The 19,147-nt window shown below is 43.7% G+C and overlaps 1 protein-coding gene across 3 annotated transcripts in view; it reads right to left on the bottom strand.

Annotated features, from left to right (window-relative positions):
* Positions 1-886: 886 nt before the first annotated feature.
* Positions 887-19,147, bottom strand: part of Cask (calcium/calmodulin dependent serine protein kinase) — a 338,698-nt gene continuing 320,437 nt past the window's right edge. For all 3 annotated transcript variants that reach the window (XM_059249986.1, XM_059249987.1, XM_059249988.1), the window contains 5 exons: positions 16,775-16,855; positions 16,590-16,670; positions 13,033-13,235; positions 5,876-5,959; positions 887-2,280 (listed from right to left, as the gene is read on the bottom strand). In XM_059249986.1, coding sequence (XP_059105969.1) covers positions 2,104-2,280; positions 5,876-5,959; positions 13,033-13,235; positions 16,590-16,670; positions 16,775-16,855 — 626 coding nt within the window. In that variant the 3' untranslated portion in view covers positions 887-2,103. The remainder of the gene's footprint in view (positions 2,281-5,875; positions 5,960-13,032; positions 13,236-16,589; positions 16,671-16,774; positions 16,856-19,147) is intronic.

Genomic DNA, 19,147 nt, shown 5'->3' with positions numbered 1-19,147 from the left:
CCATGGTTAGTTGGGGTCTTCTTTGTGCTTTACTGGAAGAGGTAGAGCAGGTGCCGAGCCACGGAACAGAGCGGCTTTTGGTCAGTACTACTGCAATAATGGTGTCTGGCCTGGGCACCAGTTAGACCGAGGTCAGTACTACACAGCCCGAAGCAACTCCTGGAGTCTTCTCCCTCCACCTAGCAAGAGCCCACCGTTGAGCCCTGTCTCTGGTGTGGTATTTGGTCACCCCACTGTGGGACCAAACGCAAGTTCTTCTCACAATATCTTGTTGGTAAGTTGTGACCCATCTGGGCACTGACAAAGAATCGTCTACAAACAGAAACCAAATGATACCATGTAATAATAGTTGGGGAGGGTGAGATGTTGAGAATAGAAGAGGAGTATGAGCGCAAACATGCCTTCTCTGTTCAGTGCCCAAGAGGAGCTGCTCAGGCCAGAACTGGTTCTGCACATCCTGCCAAGGCACGAAGTGACGGAGGCCACCTAACCCACAAGCAATGAAAGTGATGGCGTGTTTCCAAGGACCAGAGTCATGTCAATGCCTTGTTCTCGCACACAGGAAGGGGACACACTCTAGTGACCTCTGGCAAAGAGTCTGAGAATCCCAGCCTGAACCTCCTCTAGTGAACTGACAGCATGGCAGGGGATGAGATGGTGCCCGTTTCTAAAACAACAAGGACAGGTGACTCCCCTGTGCCAAGGGATAGAGCAAGAGGAAGGAGAGGCCACAGGCGGCCCTTCGGTCAGATATGCTCCAAGCTGTGCTCTGGCAGCTGCTCTGTTGCCCTGCCAACTGATACTCATTCCTGGGCCTTTCATGGGTCAGTGAGCATCTATCGACTTTTAAAACTGAAAAGATTACCAGCTTGGAGACCCGAACAAATCTGTAATGAAATGAAGGACCCAAAGGCATTTAATTATTGAACACATACAATGAAGTATATTTAAAAAAAATTGGTCAGACTCTCCTGTTAGTTATCAATTTAAAGGAATTTACAGAGCTGTTATAGATTATTCTTTTGGAATAATTCAGTTTATAGCAAATGCCTAAACTGGTTTCTTCATTGCACAGTATATTCTCTTTAAGTGGGTGCTTAAAACAATTACATACAGATTAAAAATCCGCATTTCTTTGCTTAATTAAAACGTTAATACTCTTAGACAACACAGATCTGAAATGGCGAAACCAGCAATACCCCCTCCCCCTTACAACAAATTAAATTGAGACAAAATTACAAACACATTTCACTACGTGATTATTATTAATAAAAATCAGTTTCTTTTTTTTTCTGTTTTATAAAGTTGCCCAAAATGCAAGGGATGTGCATAGGTTTACAACTTAGTCATAATAGCAATTTATTCTTATCCCCTGGGTGTGCCCCGTGAACGGAATGTACTTTGCTGTAATTACAGATTGTTTTGTCCAACACAGACACACCGACAGCATAAACGCTCGCGACTGTCCACATGCATTAAGAGTCAAGACCCAACTTCAAATCTCTAAAAGGTTTACAGGGTGCTTCAAAGAGACAGTATCACAGTATCTGGATGTTACATAAAGGACTTAAAAAAAAAGAGAGAGAAAAAAGGCCTTTAAAAATTTATGACTGTTTTGTAATCACTAGACTAATTATTTCAAATAAATAAAGGAAAGAAAGATATTCCAATCCATAAAATCAGACTCTAAAAAGAATGTAGTGTTCCACCCCCAGTCAAGGTAACAGAATCATTGTTTATTATTATTAAAATAGATTATAGAAAGCAGCATCTATTTTGTGCAGTTTTTAGGGGCCTTGGAAATAAAAAGCTATGATTTCCAAAAATATAACATTCCAAAGGATTGAATAATACATACATTTAAAGATACATTTTATTAAAGTTTAGGAGAACTGATTAAAAAAGATACTGTCTCTTTAAATTAGTGTGTAATTGTTTTTCTCCTCCTATCTATTCGGACATGACAATAATTATAAATGTAGGTCACACTACAACTAGGTAGTCTCTAGGGACCACGACCTGCTGACACAAGGCCGATAACAAAGAGGCTTTTCCATGTAGGAGGCAGCTCCCAGTTTTATACTCAGATAGCCAGGGAGAAGCCTAATAGACCCAGGAGACCGGGACCCACTGTGGGGCTGTGCACACGAGCTCGACAGCTTCCTCCAGATGTCTGATTGTCTCATCAATTTCATTGTTGATAATTGTGAGATCGAAGTAGTGTGCATATGTTCTCTGTAAGACATCGGACTCCTTCTGCAGGCGCTGGAGGGATTCATCCTGCAGAGGGTGGCATGGTGGAGGGCAGGTATAGGAGAAGGGAAAAGCAAATATGAGAGAGAAATCAGTTGTAGTCTTTCTACCTTTCAGCTCCTCCTAGTGTCTGAACAGGTCAACACTAAACAACGGTGGGGCACAAGGCCAAGATGGCTGTGTCACAGAGGAGACGATGGTCCCTGTCCTGTGATGACAGGGTCGCAGAACTCCCACTGGCAACTGTGACTGGTTGACATGCAACAGGGGCCACTGTGAAAAGTAGACCAAACTGACACTCCAGCAAACACACGCCCCCCACCCGGGCCTCGCTGGGCCTATCTATCCCCGGAGCCACCTGGGGGAGGCACACAAAGCCTGGGTTTCCAGTGGCTACATTTCTTTCGTCATTCCTCTAAGCCAGGGTGGACCAGAGCTACTAGTGTGGCTGGACTGAACTCTTAGGCTCCTTCCCTTGGATCTTAAAGTTCATGTGAGCCTCGTGTGTTTGTGCTAACAAGCCTTGTCTCTGCATAACAAATTAAGTTGTAGTTTTCCCCTTCTACTTAAAAGGTTTAGTGTGTTCCAGGAATGGCACATAATAGCCCTCATTTGACAGCAGTCCACGCCAGAGGCAAAGCTTTCTGGATGTTACAAATAATGGCTGGAATAAGCCATTTCCCAAATACAATAGTAACTGAGGAATGCCCCCAAATTGGTCTGTACTGGAAAGAGGCAAATGTCACTGTTTGCTCGTACTCATGTCTCTTAAGAAAGCGACTCCCAAGCCCTGAACCCTAAGAAGGCTTGCCAAAGGATGACACCTCTGTACACAGCTGGCCTCATACCATCAGAACTCTCCCCAGGCTGAGCCAATACCAGGAGGGAATTTGAGGTCTCCAGCTTGTCCCATGAATACTGTTTTTCTTTTTGAGGCAGAGTCTCACTATGTAGCCCAGGCTGGCCTGGAACTTGGGATCCTCCTGTCTTAGCTTCTCAAGTGCTAGGATTAGAGGCACATGGCATCACAGCCACCTCGAATGCTCTTTCAGTGCTCTTTCAGGGTTTCTTTGTATAGTCCTGACTGTCCTGGAACTCGCTCTGTAGACCAGACTGGTCTTGAACTCACAGAGATTCACCTGCCTCTGCCTCCTGAGTGCTGGGATTAAAGGCGTGCGCCACCACCGCCTGGCAGGTCAAATTTCTTACGCAGAATTCAAATTTGAACTTTGTGAGTAAAATTAACTATAAGCTTTCTGCTCTACCTGCCAAACACTAGGTAGTTGTAAACTATTGGTTGGAGTCTTACACACACACACACACACACACACACACACACACACACACACACACTTCCCTCAGCCCTTGGGAGTAGACAGGGACAGGGTCTCTGTGTAGCCTAAGTGAGCCTTATTCCATATACATATACATGTTTATTTGATTACTGACCCCCTCCTCAGCCATTACATAAAACTTATGCTGCATGTTCTACCATTGCTGTGCCCTAGAGCTAAGTAAAGTGGCAAACACACAGTACATGCTTAATACATGCTATTGAAAGAACACGTGTTCTTTTGACTGAGGTCCCTTTAGGATTTTGACAAATATTAAGTCTATTATACTAGGAAATGGGGCTCATGGTAACAGAGTCTGATCCCTGGAGAATGTCAAAACTGTGATACCTTCAGGGACCAAGGAGTGCTGGGTGCCCAGCCTGGCTAAGGACCTCTCTTCCTTTTCTCTCAGGGTACAGCTCTGTGGCAAGGGCATGAGCAGGGAGGAAATTCTATTCTAGCCCTGTGCAGGACAGACAGACACCAGAGCAGCCAGGGATTCAATGTTCCTCATCTGGGTACTTTGACTAATCAAAGTCTACTACTGCCTCAGTCATCCTCTACAGGAATTTCGAAGCAGGACACAGTATGCTTTGAGTATCAGTGTTAACTATCCCCATGACTGGTGGTGACTCAGTCACTAGTCACCTTCTGAGGTCCTAAATACACACATTCTGCTTGTAGCTGAAAAGCGTGGTATTTTCACTGTGGCTCAGTTTCACAAGAAACAGAGCCCCTTTTCAGCAAACATGTGTTCACCAGAGCCAGGAGTGCTTCCTACCAGTCCCTGGAGGCACAGTTCCTAAGAAGTCACTCTATGTGCCATGGGGTTCTGTGTGCTCTGTTCCTGGGCCTGGACACTGCTAGCAGGTTGCGGTTTGTTCAGAAGGCTGGGCTGATGATGTAAACATTCCAGGAAATTTATGGCTAGACAGAGCTCTCTTTCCTGTATCTGCATCCTCTAAGGTGCGGCTCGGTCACCTTCTTTAGCAGCAGCTCGTCCCCTCACATATAAGCAGGCTTAACCCAGTGAAAACAAGAGGCCTTTATTCTAAGAGCAAAAGCAAGGATTTATGGGAGCAAAATGTCTACATTCTACAGCTATTAAAAGACACAGGTTGTACTCCATCACCTCCTAGCTGGTACTTACAGGCAATTTTCTGCACCATTTTGGCAGCTATGGAAAATTAGTAAAAGGGCAGAACAGGCAAAAAACAAAAACAAAAACAAAAACAAAAACAAAGCAAAGATGATAATTCAAGAAAATACACAGTAACCAAGGAAAAACATTAACCACAATGAGGCTTCAAACACACATGGGAAAGTAGAATTTTAGAAAGGAATATGCCTTTTGCCAATGAAATGACAAAGAACAGAGACAGAAAATATGAGCAAAAAGGTCAATCTAAATATTAAAGGTACACACAACCTCCAAGCCTTGATCTAACCATACTGCCAGTATGGGTCAGCATTCACAGGACTTAGTCGAGAGTCTGCTGATGCTTTCTAGAACCTGCAAAATCATGCTCTTCAGGATAACTGCATAGGAGGGGCTTCCCAGCTCAGGACCACAGGAAGCAGATGTGGTTCCACTGTCAGCATAGGCTGCTGCCCTTACTTGCCAGGAAGAGAGAGCCTTTGCGAGGGCTCAGTAAGATCTGGGCCAGCCTGACTTGAATTGGCTTGAAAGCAGTCAGAATTGATTCCTTTTGTGGTGCTGGGGATAGAACCTAGGACAATGTTCATACTAGGCAACTGAGAAAGGAAGCTCCGGGCCCAGGGCAGCTCATTTCTAGGTTTGGAAGCCCCATCAAAGTCACAGATTCCTTATAGCCCCTCTTGGCTCTAGGGGCTGCCACTGTCTTAACACAATCCTGCCAGGGAGGCAGTAGACTAGCTGTCCTGGAGGGCTGAGTCTGCTTGGAACACCTCGGTCCTTGGGAAGTGAGGGGGTTTCCGCTTGTACTTCAGAAGCAGATGTACTGATTAAGGCTGCAGCTGTCCTACTGACTGGTCTAGTCCACACCTATCCCTGGAGCAGACCTCCTGCTACAAATGCAGGCTGGTATGCTTCAGACTGTGCTAGGGAGGAGGCTGCAATTCATCTAACGTTCTGATCTCAGAAGAAACACCCTACTTATGCAGTCTAATTGCAAATATCGAACAAGGCCTTCGTGCTTTGGAAACCAGAGTGCCCAGTAGAAGGACAAAGCAGAGCTTTGGTACAAGCCATGTGCATTCCTTGGCACAGCGTGTGCTTCTCCGGAGCAGGGTGAGTTCGCCCTTACCTCATTTAAACCTGGAGTGATAGTCGGCGCCGCAATGAACACCACGAAAGGAGCGAACTCAGCAGTTCTCAGGACCTTCAGTGCCTGTGTGGGCAAGGGAGACACTTAGAAGAAGAACTCACCACGATACCATGCGAAGGAGCCTACAAAACGGGACCCGACTGGACAAGTCACGGCCCTGGCTCAGGGTTTGGGCAAGTTATAATGAAATGTACCAGCTTTGTAAGTAGTGTAGATTGCTTTTCTCCTAAGGGTGGACAACAGCTCAGGAAAGAAGAGCTGACAAAGTGGACATGTTTCTTATGAATCTCATGACTTGGCTGAGTTGATTTTTCTTTGTAATAGTTAACACTGACTATGTTGGTTAGTGTGTATTTAAACCTGGTGATTTGATAAAGCCTAAATTTTAGTTGATGGGAAACGCATTCTAGGGAGACTTAGATCTGCAGGCTGGCTTCACACTGATTGGGAACTCACTTTGTCACATATTCAACTGCCAATTGCTAACCAAAGAGAGCAAATCCTGTCCGCCATCACTGTGGGGGCTGTAGTCACATTGACACAGGCCTTCTGATGAAAGGCCCCCTTTGGCCCTCATGGGAGAAAGGGAGACCCTTGCCCAGGGCTGCAATCATGAAGTCCTTTCACAGAAGGAAGTAGTTGTTTAGTTGTGGCCAATAACTTGACCCATGTGAGGACATGGCCCTCTGAGGTTACTTTTAGTACCTTTCCAAAATGTGGCAAATCTGTGCAAGTGACTTGTTTACAGAGGTGTGCAGCAACTCTGTGAAGGCTCACTGTTTCTGTTCCTCCCCTGGGAGGCCATGATACTCTGAGAGGTAATCAATGCCCATCCCAGTACAGAGCTGACCACACGCAGGTACCTAATCCACACATGACCGACATGCGAGTGACTCATAGGCATCAGGAGTCTCTATTTTAGTTTTCGTGCCCGAGACAGGGTCTTAGCACAGGCTGGCCTCCAACGGGCACTCCTTCTGCATTGACTGGGTTACATGTGTACACCACCACGTCAGACTGCTTGCTGCTCTTTACACGAGAACCAAACGTCTATTTTGTCACCTATGTATTTTGTTTCGTAAATGACCTTGACTTCTGTTTGCTTTCCCCTATTTCTTCTGCTCCATCCTTAGCCTGATTTAGAGTGCTAGTCCTTACACTGATTCCCTGCCTCTAGTTTTGGGGCTTTGAAATCCATATTCCAACCCACTGCTAGATGATCTTTCTGAAACACAGACTCCATCTTCCCCTCCTAACCCTTCAACAGCCCCTCTGCTTGCAGGGAAAACACATGCTCCTTTAGCAGAGAGGCTGGGTCCCCGTTTAACTTCTTCTGCCTAGCTCTGCTCCATCCGCTGGGTGGATCTGGCTTATTGAACAACTTTCAGTCCTAGAAAAGGCCCAACTCTTTCTGCTTCCTCTACCTGGCCTCCCATCCTTTCCCATTGTCCTTTCTGTTTGGCTGAATAATCCTTCAGAACCCAGTTTCTGGAAAGTTTTTTTTTTTTTTAAACATGATTTCACATAGGCAAGAATGACTTCCAACTTCTAATTCTCCTGCCTCCGTCTCCCAAGTGCTAGGACTATAGACATGCCCAGTTGTATGCAGTGGTGAGGGTTGAATCTAGGGTTTCATGCATGCTCGGCATGCACTCTATCAGCTGAGCTGGACCTTGAGCTCCGGATCCTCTCGCGCTGCTGATACCACACTGGCAGTTTCTTTGGAAAGTTTACCATTGGGCTCGGAGGCCCTGCTGTGTATTCCTGAAATACCCATCAATTTCACTAGTTCTAGATTTTGGTCACATATGGTCTTTGGGTAGGTGAGGGGAACCTGGTTCACTGTCTTATCTGTCCAAATCTCTTTATTGGTCGAGACACATGTTCAGAGTCCCCTGCTAAGAATGCTTTCCAAGCCTGCCCATGTTCACTCTTGATAGAGGTAGCTGCCCATTTCTTTGCTCACCTGTTGTGACTGAACACATGATTCAAGTAAGCCTAACCGGGGTCCTCCCTTACAAATGTCCACTTTGTCACTATTATCTTGGGTCTTTGTTTCTTCCTTCCTATGCCCTGGCAGCAAGGGAAAACATCAGACAGGCTATAAGGCTTTCTCATCATTTCCACTGGACGGACACACACACACACTCTCTCTCTCTCTCTCTCTCTCTCTCTCTCTCTCTCTCTCTCTCTCTCTCTCTCTCTCTCAACTAAGATGTGGAAACATCCTACTTGCTTTTCTCCCCGAGGTGCCTCTGAGTGCCAGATGGAAGTGCACACACCTGGATGCTGAATGGAACTCACAGAGGACAACAACGGTACCCCAGGTGGGAGACGCTTTTCTTCTTAGTCACCCACCCTGCTATACAACCAAACCTGTGAGTGCTTTCGAGTCTAGTCTGCCATCATCTACTGCACAAACAAACTCGGTCCTTGGAAAGCAGCAGTTTAGCTCCCAGTGGACTAGCCATACATGCACTGTGGGCTGCCCTACGTCTACGGCGGTAAATAAGGAAGACCATCAAACTCTTAACTACACGAAAGCCCCAAGGAAGGTCATGTTCACCACATTTCCAGAGGTTTCTTGTGCCTAAAAATCAGCTCTAGGTCCCTCCCCCACCCTGCAGCTGACAGAAAGTTTAGAACCAAATTAATGCTTATCATAGTAACTACAGTAGTTCCTGTGGTTAGCATATTTGTTCCCCTGTCTTTCTCATGTTTTTCTATTTCTATCCTATATTATCGCGTTTTCCAAAATTCCACTGTGCCTCACATCCCAAGCACGATTTTCTCATCTCATTGGGATTCAGTCTCAGCATCATCACCACACACCTCCTCCTTTGTTTCTGACAATCTCTCTCCTCAGAGCCTGCTCTAGTTAGGGTTTTCAAGCAGGAGCCATTGTAGGTCCAGGCTCTTGGCTGAAGTTCTGAGTCACTTCAGGGACAGAAAATGGGACTGCTCATAAGGAGTCCCCTCCCTCAGGTGGCTAATATCAGAGTTAAAGATGAACTCCAAAGCTCTGATTTAAGGTGAGACACAAATTTGTTAATAGTCACAAGTAAATCTATCTTTCTGAAAGGGAGGAGGGGAGGGAAGGAAGGAAGGGAGGGAGGGAGGGAGAAAAGGAGAGGAGGGAGTGGAGGGAGAAAAGAAAGAAGGGGAGGGAGAGAGAGACAGTCAGAGAGAAAATCCACACTCTAGAAAAAGCACTGGAAACATACTGGATTAAAATAATCACTAGATTTGTACTAGATTTAAAAAGTACCATTCACTTATGAGAGGTAATTTATGGAGGTAAATTCATTTTTATAGTTCATCTATGTATGGCCAAGAATTAATCTCAGGTTATCTTGCCAAGGAAGAAGAACTCATTTGACCCAAGGACCTAAGATGTAGGTCTCATTAGACTAATGTAGTTTGCCAAGTTCCGAAGTATACAGGGCAAGCAGCTCAGTTATTCTTGTACACAAATGCAAGGGCTTCAGGAAGAGCACAGTGATAAGCAGAGAACAGAATGATCTCTGGCTCTTGTTTATGTTTTGGTACTGAGGATGGAACCTAGGATCTTCCTGCATGCTAAGCAGTGCCCCTACCAATGAGCTAGGCCACTGGCCCTGACTCTTAAAGTTCAGGTTTCTACTAAGTTTGAAATTTATCTTTGGATGACAACTTTTCTCTCTTTGGGCAAAGGCAAAGCTACAAACCATCTGCTACTGTTTTGGACATAGAATCTGGCTATATAGTCCAGGCTGCCCTTGACTTTATCATCCGCCTACCTTAGCCTCCTGAGTGCTGGACATAGAATCTGGCTATATAGTCCAGGCTGCCCTTTACTTTATCATCCGCCTGCCTTAGCCTCCTGAGTGCTGGCATTACAGGCAGGCACAGCTGCTCCCAGCAACTAGTATTAACTTTGTAGTGCTTCTGATTGGTAAATCAGAATACAGTTCAAGTTAAGAACCATTATATTAAGTAAGAACCATTATATTAAGTCCCAATCACCTACTAGTTGTTATTCTACACTTTCTGTTTATTGGTATAGATTAGTTCCTCAAGTTTTATTTCCATGAGAAAAGAGCTTTATACTATTTATTTTAGGTTTCATTACCCTACAGACTTTTCTAGATGTTGAAAGAAAAAAAATGAAGGTTAAACTGTAGTATTATGCATAAGGTGGGAGATCTAGAGGGCGCCCAAGGTCGCCTTGCCTACGATGGCACAAAAGGTTGGGATTTGCCATAGAAAAGTAAAAAAAAACCCAACACAGTTCAAAGCTCACTGTGGCTGGAAGAGCTTGGTTGATCACAATTACATTAAGCCTGTTTTCTTCATCTATGGTGGTAGATATTGATAGAGTTCCTTGAGGTCCCCAGAACTGGCAATATAGGAATATAAACTCTTGCTATTTTGAAAGCAGCCAGGATACTGGTTTATTTATTTTTTTTCTAGCCTAGTATCACTGCCAGGGCCCTCTAGGTTGAAGTTGGACCACCACATCTTATCATTTAGTAGTGGTGCTTAAATTGAGCCTTAATTGTCTGAAATAAATTAAGATGGCACAAAGCATTAGACATGTCCTAAAGGAGCTGAGCACCAGGGTTAGGTGGTCACACAGTGGGCCACCTATCAGTGTTAGGTGGTCTTACAGTGGGCCACCTATGGGAGAAGTGGTTTCAGCTGCAGTAGATATTGAGCAGATTAAACAAGAAAAGCCACAAGGCACTTTCCCTCTTTTGGAGAGTTTCTGGGGCACATGCAGGAGGGAATTTCATCCTCACCAGCTTGTCTCCTTAACTGCATTCTCAGCTCTTGGCACATAGCCTGGCATATTAGTGCTTTGTACAAGTGTGTTGAATCAGACTGTCTGAGATACAGTGGAGGCCTTAATCTAAACAGCTGGGGTGGGAGAGGGGCATGGAGGAAAACATTTTAAGAACAAGGCCCTGCCTGAAAGTAAGTCATTCATGGCCACAGCCATCCTGAACGTAGGATGAGGGTCCAGCCCCGAAGAGAATGGGCTGAGGGCAGGGAGGCCCAGGGGAACCCTGTTAGTATGGACTCCACAGGTATCCCAGATTGTACTGCCATACATAGCATCCAGCTAGGAGTCTAGACTGGGCAGGAGAGCCTGGGACCAGAGTGGTCAACCAGTCCACACAGGGGCCGGATGGTCCTGGGCCATCTAAAGCAGAGGCCAGGATGCTTAGGGCCTGCCCTCAGGGGCCAGTGGAACTGAGAGATCACAGTTGTGAGAGGAGGGGAAACAGGAAGCAAGAGAGGAGTGCAGATGAGCTCATCCAGCAGTCAGGGCAGCAGGGGCCAGTGTGCCCGGCAGGAGGAGGTGCCGGGCCAAGTGCAATGGAGAAAGGATCTGCTGTGGACGTCCTGATGAGGCTGAGAGATGGGTCTCCCGCTCAGCAGTGCAGAGCAGTGCATGGCTGTGCAAGGGCAAGGGACAGGGAGAGCTGGGTGCTATGAGTGGAGCAGCAGCGGCGGCAGCGGTGGTGGTGGTGGTGGCGGCGGCGGTGGCAGCAGCAGCAGCAGCAGGGAAGGCAGAAAGCCCTTGGAAGTGGCCTGAGGTAATGCAGAGGGATCTGAGGAGCCCTGCAGCCAGCATACTGCTAGAGACATTACTACCAGCAGAAAACGACGTTCAGGTGAAGACCAGTGTGGAACCCAAGGAGAGGATGTCGAAGACCAGGACCAGGATTGAGACTTTGCCTCTAGCCACCCCTGGCCAGAAGATTTTTCCAATCCCTAGTAAGGAGGGATTAGTAGTTAAACAAAGATCAATCTGCGTTACACATCATCATATTTAGTTCTATATAGGTCCAAGTTAACCTTTAAGTAAACTAGTGTTTACCCTATTATTGTACTCCTCCCTAGCCCCTAACCAGATCCTATTGTGATTTCCAAAGTTCTGAGTTCAAGAACCCAACTTGGTGCTATAATGGAAATGGATAAAGCTAGTGGCCATGGGTTAGAAACTGAGCCATCAAGGCCCAGCTCACACAGACTGTAAATCTAATGATTTAGGGACGGCTATGAGACCAAGTCTCATGCAGTGACCTCTCAACAGAGATTTTCCCTGCCTGGGACAAGTATATAAGCCTCCTCCTGCTGAAGCAGAACCTGCTCCACCAGGGGCATTTCTCCATATCTCAGCAGGTGGTATACCCGATTCTAGTCTAAGTGATGACAGGCGAGGGGTATAGATCCATCTAAAAATGGCACATCTGAGTCCTAAGAGTCCCCACCAGCCTGTCCTGTAACTTCCTCTGATGTCTATCATTCCCAAGTCCCTTTCCTTGTGCTTTAAGACCCCCTTCTACTTGGCTTATGCTCAGACATGAAAAGTTAGCTCGTCAGCATTTCTGTTTTCCTTGTGCATGCTAAGCATGTGCTCACCTTACCGCTGAGCTACAATGATGTCAATCCCTATATGAAGTCTTCAGCTTTATCTTTCTCAAGCTCCATCATTGCTATTGCTTCCCACAGAAGACTTGGTTACAAATCATTAAATCAATCATCTTTGTACTAGCTCCTTTTTGAGTCCTCTCTAAGTTCTTCACTTCTCTCCTCAGGAAAGGAAACAGCAGAGGCTGAGAGCTGCCTGGGCCCCTAATCCCTGCTTCGCCTAACCCTGGGTGAAAGCACTCACAATTAATTGCATTAAGCTACGGCTGTTTCACATCCAGACCTCAGGATCAGTTTCTCACAAATGGTCAATGGAAGATATTGGCAGATGCTCTACTGGTCCAGCATGGACTGTACCAGGAGATCAGGGGTGGGCTGCTGTGATAACAAACTGTCAGAGCCTCATCCTGAGGTTGGGCAAGTGTAGGATTTCTGGTAGGCATAGACCCAAATGGGTACTTCATTGAGCTTCTGATTATAAGCGGCAGAAGAGAACAATGTGCTTTTTAAATGCATGCTGTGTGCGCTGAGTTCAGTGACTGATCAGTTTATATCCTAGACTGTTGACTCAGGCAGTCTTGAGAACTGAAATTTTCCCGTGGCTTAGAAAATTATTTCCGCGACCCAAAACTTTCTGGTGGCATTTTGTATTTTAGAATCTGAGCTTATCAGCATGCAGGCAAGATGGAGTGGGTTCAGGGTGGCTTGGACATTACCTGAGGCTCCACGTCCAGTATTGCAATCAGCCCCTGCTCATGGATTTTCCGAATGGTCTCCAGTTTTGTCCCGTACATTGCATCCTCGTGGCTGCCGTACTCCAAGTACTCATTATTTGAGATGTCTTGCATCATTTGGTCATGAGATACAAAGTAGTAATTCTTGCCATTTTCTTCATCTTTCTTTGGAGGTCTGGTTGTATCTGTAAAGTTCCATTCATGAGAGGTTTAAATTATACTCCCAATGGACTTACTCAACTCAATCACTCTGTGTGTGTGTGTGTGTGTGTGTGTGTGTGTGTGTGTGTGTGTGTGCACGCGCGCGCTCTAAGATCCAGGCCTCTCTGTATATTAGGCAAGCACTCTACCACTGAGCTGTAAACTTAGCTCCTCAATTGTTTCTGAAAAGCTGATTAAACCAGGTATGATAGCACAGAGTTGCAATCCCATCACTTCAGAGGTGGCAACAGAAGGATTACAAATCCAAGGTCAGCCTGGGATACAAGAGACCTTGTCTCAAAAGGAAAAAAAAAAGCTGGTGATTCTTTAGAGTGTCTCATATCCTCTGTGTCCATCTCCAGTAATGTGAAGAATCAATTTAAAAACCGTATTTATCTGTGTACAGCAGCAGATCAGATTTCTTTGGTTGGTTTGTTGTTTGGTAAATATTTCAGTGTTGTGAGATGTATTCCACACTGCCCTGGGAGAAAAGACATGAAGTGACTGTGATGTTTTTGGAATGAAAAATGGCCCTGATAGAGTCAGGTGGCACTGTTTGGGGAGTTTGAGCCTTGCTAGAGGAAATATGTCACTTGGGACAGAATTTGAGAGTTTGCTCTCTCTGCTTTGTGTCTGAGGCTGGAAATGTGATCTTTCAGCTTCTTGCTCCTGTTGCTGTGTCTGCCCTGCTATGATGGACTCTCACTCCCCTGGAACTGTAAGACAAAACGAACTTTTTTCTCTAATTTACCCTGGTAATAGTATTTTATCACAATGACAGAAAAATAACTAATAGGGTGACGAAAGATTAACATAACTCAGTATCCCTTAGCTTACTTGGGTCCCATGCAGAAGGAAGAAAGAATGAAAGAATGTATAACTACATGTGGCTATTTACAGTTAAATGAATGAGTGAAATGGCTCAGTTTCTTCATCTTACTAGCCACATTTCAATGGCTGAAGAGCCACAAAGGACTACTCTATTGGACAGTTCAGATACTGAAACTTCTAGACAGTGTTAGTCCATACCACTTCACAAATGAGAATGTTGGTTGGAATAGAGTAAAAGGCATACCACACTGAAAACATAATGGCCTTAAAGAGGTGTGGCTCTGATTAGTATAGAAGAACTACATCAAAAGGTGAACCGGTTTATAGGCCAAATGGTCCTTCAGGGATTTGTTTTTCATTTTTGAGACAAGGTTTTATTTTGTAGCCCTGGCTAGCCTGGTTCTTGGTATGTCGCTCTCGCTGGACTCGAACCTGTAGCCATCCTGGCTTCTCTCTGTCTTCCTAGCTGCCGTGAGGGGTTTTGCTCCGCTCTAAGCTCTTGCCGTCACGGTATTCTGTCTCATCACAGACCCCCAGCAATGGAGCAAGCCAGCCACCCATGGACTGACATCTCTGAACTGTGAGCCCCAAATCACTTTGTTCCTTTTGCTTTTTTTCAGCAAAAGTGTAACACGACTGGACACAAACACACACTTTTTGTCTTTTCTCCCTGCTTTTGTTCTCTCAACTTTCAACTTCCTCCCTTCGGTATTGCTTCCTCCCTTCCTTGATAAAGACAAATTTATGTTACTCTTTGCTGAAAACACGGGCCAAAGTCAACTTAAAGAGGATGCTTTCTCTAGTTACATCAAAAGCTGAAGTTGGCATACCTCATCTTCAGTTATCTCAGGGAATATTATATATGACATCAGGTAATGTACAGTACATGTACATCCAAATATTTAAGAGACTAGACATGGTTGATGTCATCAAAGGTAAGCTTTAAAACTAAGTTACTTAGCTGGATAGCGGTGGCACATGCCTTTAATCCCAGCACTCTGGAGGCAGAAGCAGGAGGATCTCTGTGAGTTTAAGGCCAGCCTAATCTACAAAGCGAGTTCCAGGACAGCCAAGGCTGTTACACAGAGAGACCCTGTCTCAAAACAAAACAAAACAAAACAAAACAAAACAAAACAAAATAAAACAAAACAAACTGAACCAAACCAAACCAAACTAACAAAAAACTAAGCTACTTAACCAGACATTATTCTGGGAAGTTCAACTGCTATGTGATCAAGATGAAACTAAACATTACCTAAATGTAATGTCCTCATGATACAGGTGTGAGAACTGAAAGCACATTTCAAAATGTTTGACTAGAAAATTGCAGCAGCACCAATTGCAATACCCAGTGAGCTTTTCTTGTGCTAATTCATGAATTCTGAAGGCCCCTGGCTCGGAAGTGTACAGTGACCTTGCTTCAGGAAGGCTTCTGAACACTCAGCAGGAAGGAACCAGTCTTGACATTTTCTTCTGTTGCTCTTGTTTGGTTCTGAGTTTTTGGGAGGCATGATCTTGAAATGTAGCCCTGGCTGGCCTCGCACCTGCAGGGGTTCTGCTGTCTCTGCCTCTTTTGTGCTGGATTATAGGGATGTCCTCTCCTGTAGCTCTAGAGTCATTCATTCTCTGCCCACCCTGAACAAAGACTTAACTTCTGGATAGTGTTTGGAATTGAAATGTTAACCTTTAGAATAATGCTATGAACAATCCAATGATGGGTCTGATAGCTATGACTTAGCCACCATCTGCTTCACACACATCCTCTTTTTTTTTTTTCCCCCCCGAGACAGGGTTTCTCTGTGTAGCTTTGCGCCTTTCCTGGGACTCACTTGGTAGCCCAGGCTGGCCTCGAACTCACAGAGATCCGCCTGCCTCTGCCTCCCGAGTGCTGGGATTAAAGGCGTGCGCCACCACCGCCTGGCCACACACATCCTCTTACACCCCTTTACAACCATGGGATTACTTCACTTCACAGTTGAGGGAATGAAAGAGGGCAAGAGGTTGACAGTATGAACTAGACAAGTAAGGGTGATTGAAAAATATTACAGATTTGAACTCCTTATACTAAACAACAGATAGTTCATTGACTGGGTTTTAAAAGTGTTAAGAAGCCAATGATGTAGATGATGATTGACGGAAACATGGTTGTATCAGAGAAAATTATCAAACAATTAAAGCTTATGTTTTAAAAGAATCATTCATCTAGATAATGTTTCTGACATACTGTTGGAAACATCAGGTTACAAACAACATGGATAAGACTAATGCTCTACCCCACTGTGCACATGTTTACATTAAGAGAAGCCCAGAAGGGGTCACAACAAACATTCATGGTGCTTATTATTTGGAGAATGAGCTTGAAATTACCTTATTTTCTTCAGTGTTCTTATTTTGGATTTTACAAATTTCCCATAGTACACAGTTATTTATATAATTAGACAAATATGCATATTACAATGATAAGAACATGATAGGGTAAAAAGAATTCAGATTGATCCATTGCTTACGTGGAATAGGATACGCAAACCGGTCTGGGTGCTTTGTGATGAGGGTGTTTTTTATGTGTCTTCTCCCAACACCATGTGCACCTACGCAATTTTTGAAAAGAATGGCAAAATTAACAACTAGTAATAATATTTGTAAAATATTTTGGAGGTGAGAATCAGCAAGCCACTGACACAGCTAAACTTACCTAATAAGACTAGTGTTTTCCTTTTGAATGCTGGCAGTTTGACTACTTCTTCATATGTGACAAGGTCTAATTGATCAAACACTAAAATGCAAAGATTTAGAAGAAAGGTAAGTTTATGGAATGGACATCTCATGTAGGTAAATTATAATTTTATTGGAAAAACTGTTATAATAACACCATGAATCCTGCTTATGAAATGTAGCTTACATGTGATTTAATTCAAAGTGCCATTATGGGAGAAAGTTTACTTTTTAAGCCCATGAAAATGCACTTGAGAACCAGAAAGAACCAAAGAAATGATGAGTCCATGCATGAAAGACCAATTCTAAAGGCTACCTCATTTGTTTTTCATGCAGTATTCCAACAAATCATTTGGATTCACTCAGAACCACATGCTGTTCATATTTTCACATATTAAAAAGAAAGAGTCTTTGGGCAGCAACCAACACAAGTGGATCATGGGTGCAAGTGAAGCTAAGTGAGTGAGGGCCAGCACTTCCAGAGATGGCTGAGAAATGCATGGTCACCCAGTTTTTATCTAATGTTATTGCTTTTATTACTTCTTAAGAATTGATGAAGGCGGCATGTTCAAAGCCAGGTTCTGGAAGGATTTTTATAAGCTTTTAATTGAAGATTTCACAAATTTTCCTGTAACTTAGGTCTTGGGAAGGCATGGGTTTTAAGCAGGGAAACATGCATTCCTGGCCCAGAAACCATGTCAGCCATTAATTATATGGGAAGCTATGTGATAAATCAGCATGGACAGGATGGAAAGAATCATGGAGAGTCTGAGCTTAGAAACCTTTGAGAAAGGGCAGTTCTTTAATTATTATAGACAGAGAAATACCTTAAAAATATATTTTAGAAACGTGCTTCTCAACAACACTATGATGAGAACAATTTCAAGCAATAGGGGAAGTTATCACAGTGAATGATCATTGCTATTGAAAGGGTCTGATTCTCACACATGTTTGAAAATTCTCATGAGAAGGCTGAAGTCAGAGATCCGTGTTTCCTGTAAACTACCCACCCATGGTCATACCCAACTAATATCAAGTACACAGTGAAGTTTCCTCTTAAAATATTGAGTTCTCCAAGGATTTCAGAGGGGGTGAATAATTCAGTGAAATGGACCCCATGGTTGAATCATGCAGAGAGCTTCTGCTCCCTGAAATAATATGGCCAAATTATCTTGAGAATCAGCTCAGTCCTTAACATTTGTGATCTGCACAGTAGCAAAGAACCTTATGATGCAAAATAAGATACCATGGAATGTAATAGATCACAAATACATAAATGAATGAAAAGCATCATTCTCAAAATATATAGAGAAAGAAATACAATATATAAAATAAAGGTTAGTGCATATTAATTGGTCTTTGTGCATTTGCTTTCTTTTGAAAACTTGATTCTACAAAAGTTGAGTAAAAAAAATCTTTAGACCATATTCTGTAGCAATAGCTTATACTGGGGAAATGTCTGCAGAATGGCATGGTCACAGAATTAAAATGAACACGAGACTCCCCGTGGGAGAGCTAGTTTGCTGTGCTACAGTGGTAATGGAGTGATGAGAACTGCAGAAATAAAAGCAGGGTGCTTATGGCATTGCTTTCTGTACCTACTGCCTTGAATAATATTTCCATCAACGAAAAGTGTGCTTATGGGAAGAAGTGCATCGGCAAATTGATGTGTTTTAAGCTATACAAACCATCAAGTGCTTCATGAAAGAGCAAAGATGATTTTTCTGAAAAGTTTTCTGGAAGTAAGACACATCCCTCTACCTCTATAGAGCCCTAACTTGAGTCTTGATTATCTATGCCTTTGTCGTTTTCTAAAAGTACACGAGTTAGGGATTAACAACCAACATACTACAAACAAATGAACAGATAGGTTAAACATTAGAATCTTAGCCATGAATGAGTAGCATGAAGAGGTTACTCTGGTCTAAATTAAATTGCCATGTAGCCATAGGGTTGCAAAGCAAAGCAAAACAGGATATTTGAAAACAAGAGATACAAGGGATATTAGAAGAACACTTAAAGACTGAACTTTGAAAGGGTTGAAATTGCTTGCTGATTAAAGAAAAAGGACTTAAAAATGAAATCATCACAAACACAGGCATAGTCATTCATCAGGTTACTTACATGCACAGAGGCCATTGGGAGTGAGACAGCATGAAAAATGTACAGGGTCATTGAAATATGACTTCTCATAGATTAGTAAAATAAAAGTACAATAGGCACAAAATAAACTTTATCATGCAATATTTTAAACACAAGGTAAATAAACCACATTAAGAAACAAACTCATTTTAATACAAATTCAATCATACCCTTATATAAAAGCCAGTGGATTTTATGTGCTAGCATGTGT

The sequence above is a fragment of the Peromyscus eremicus genome, chromosome X (genome assembly GCF_949786415.1).
Source record: "Peromyscus eremicus chromosome X, PerEre_H2_v1, whole genome shotgun sequence".
NCBI lineage: Eukaryota > Metazoa > Chordata > Mammalia > Rodentia > Cricetidae > Peromyscus > Peromyscus eremicus.
Note: the sequence above shows the minus strand (reverse complement) of the source record. Positions and strands in the feature narration are given on the sequence as shown.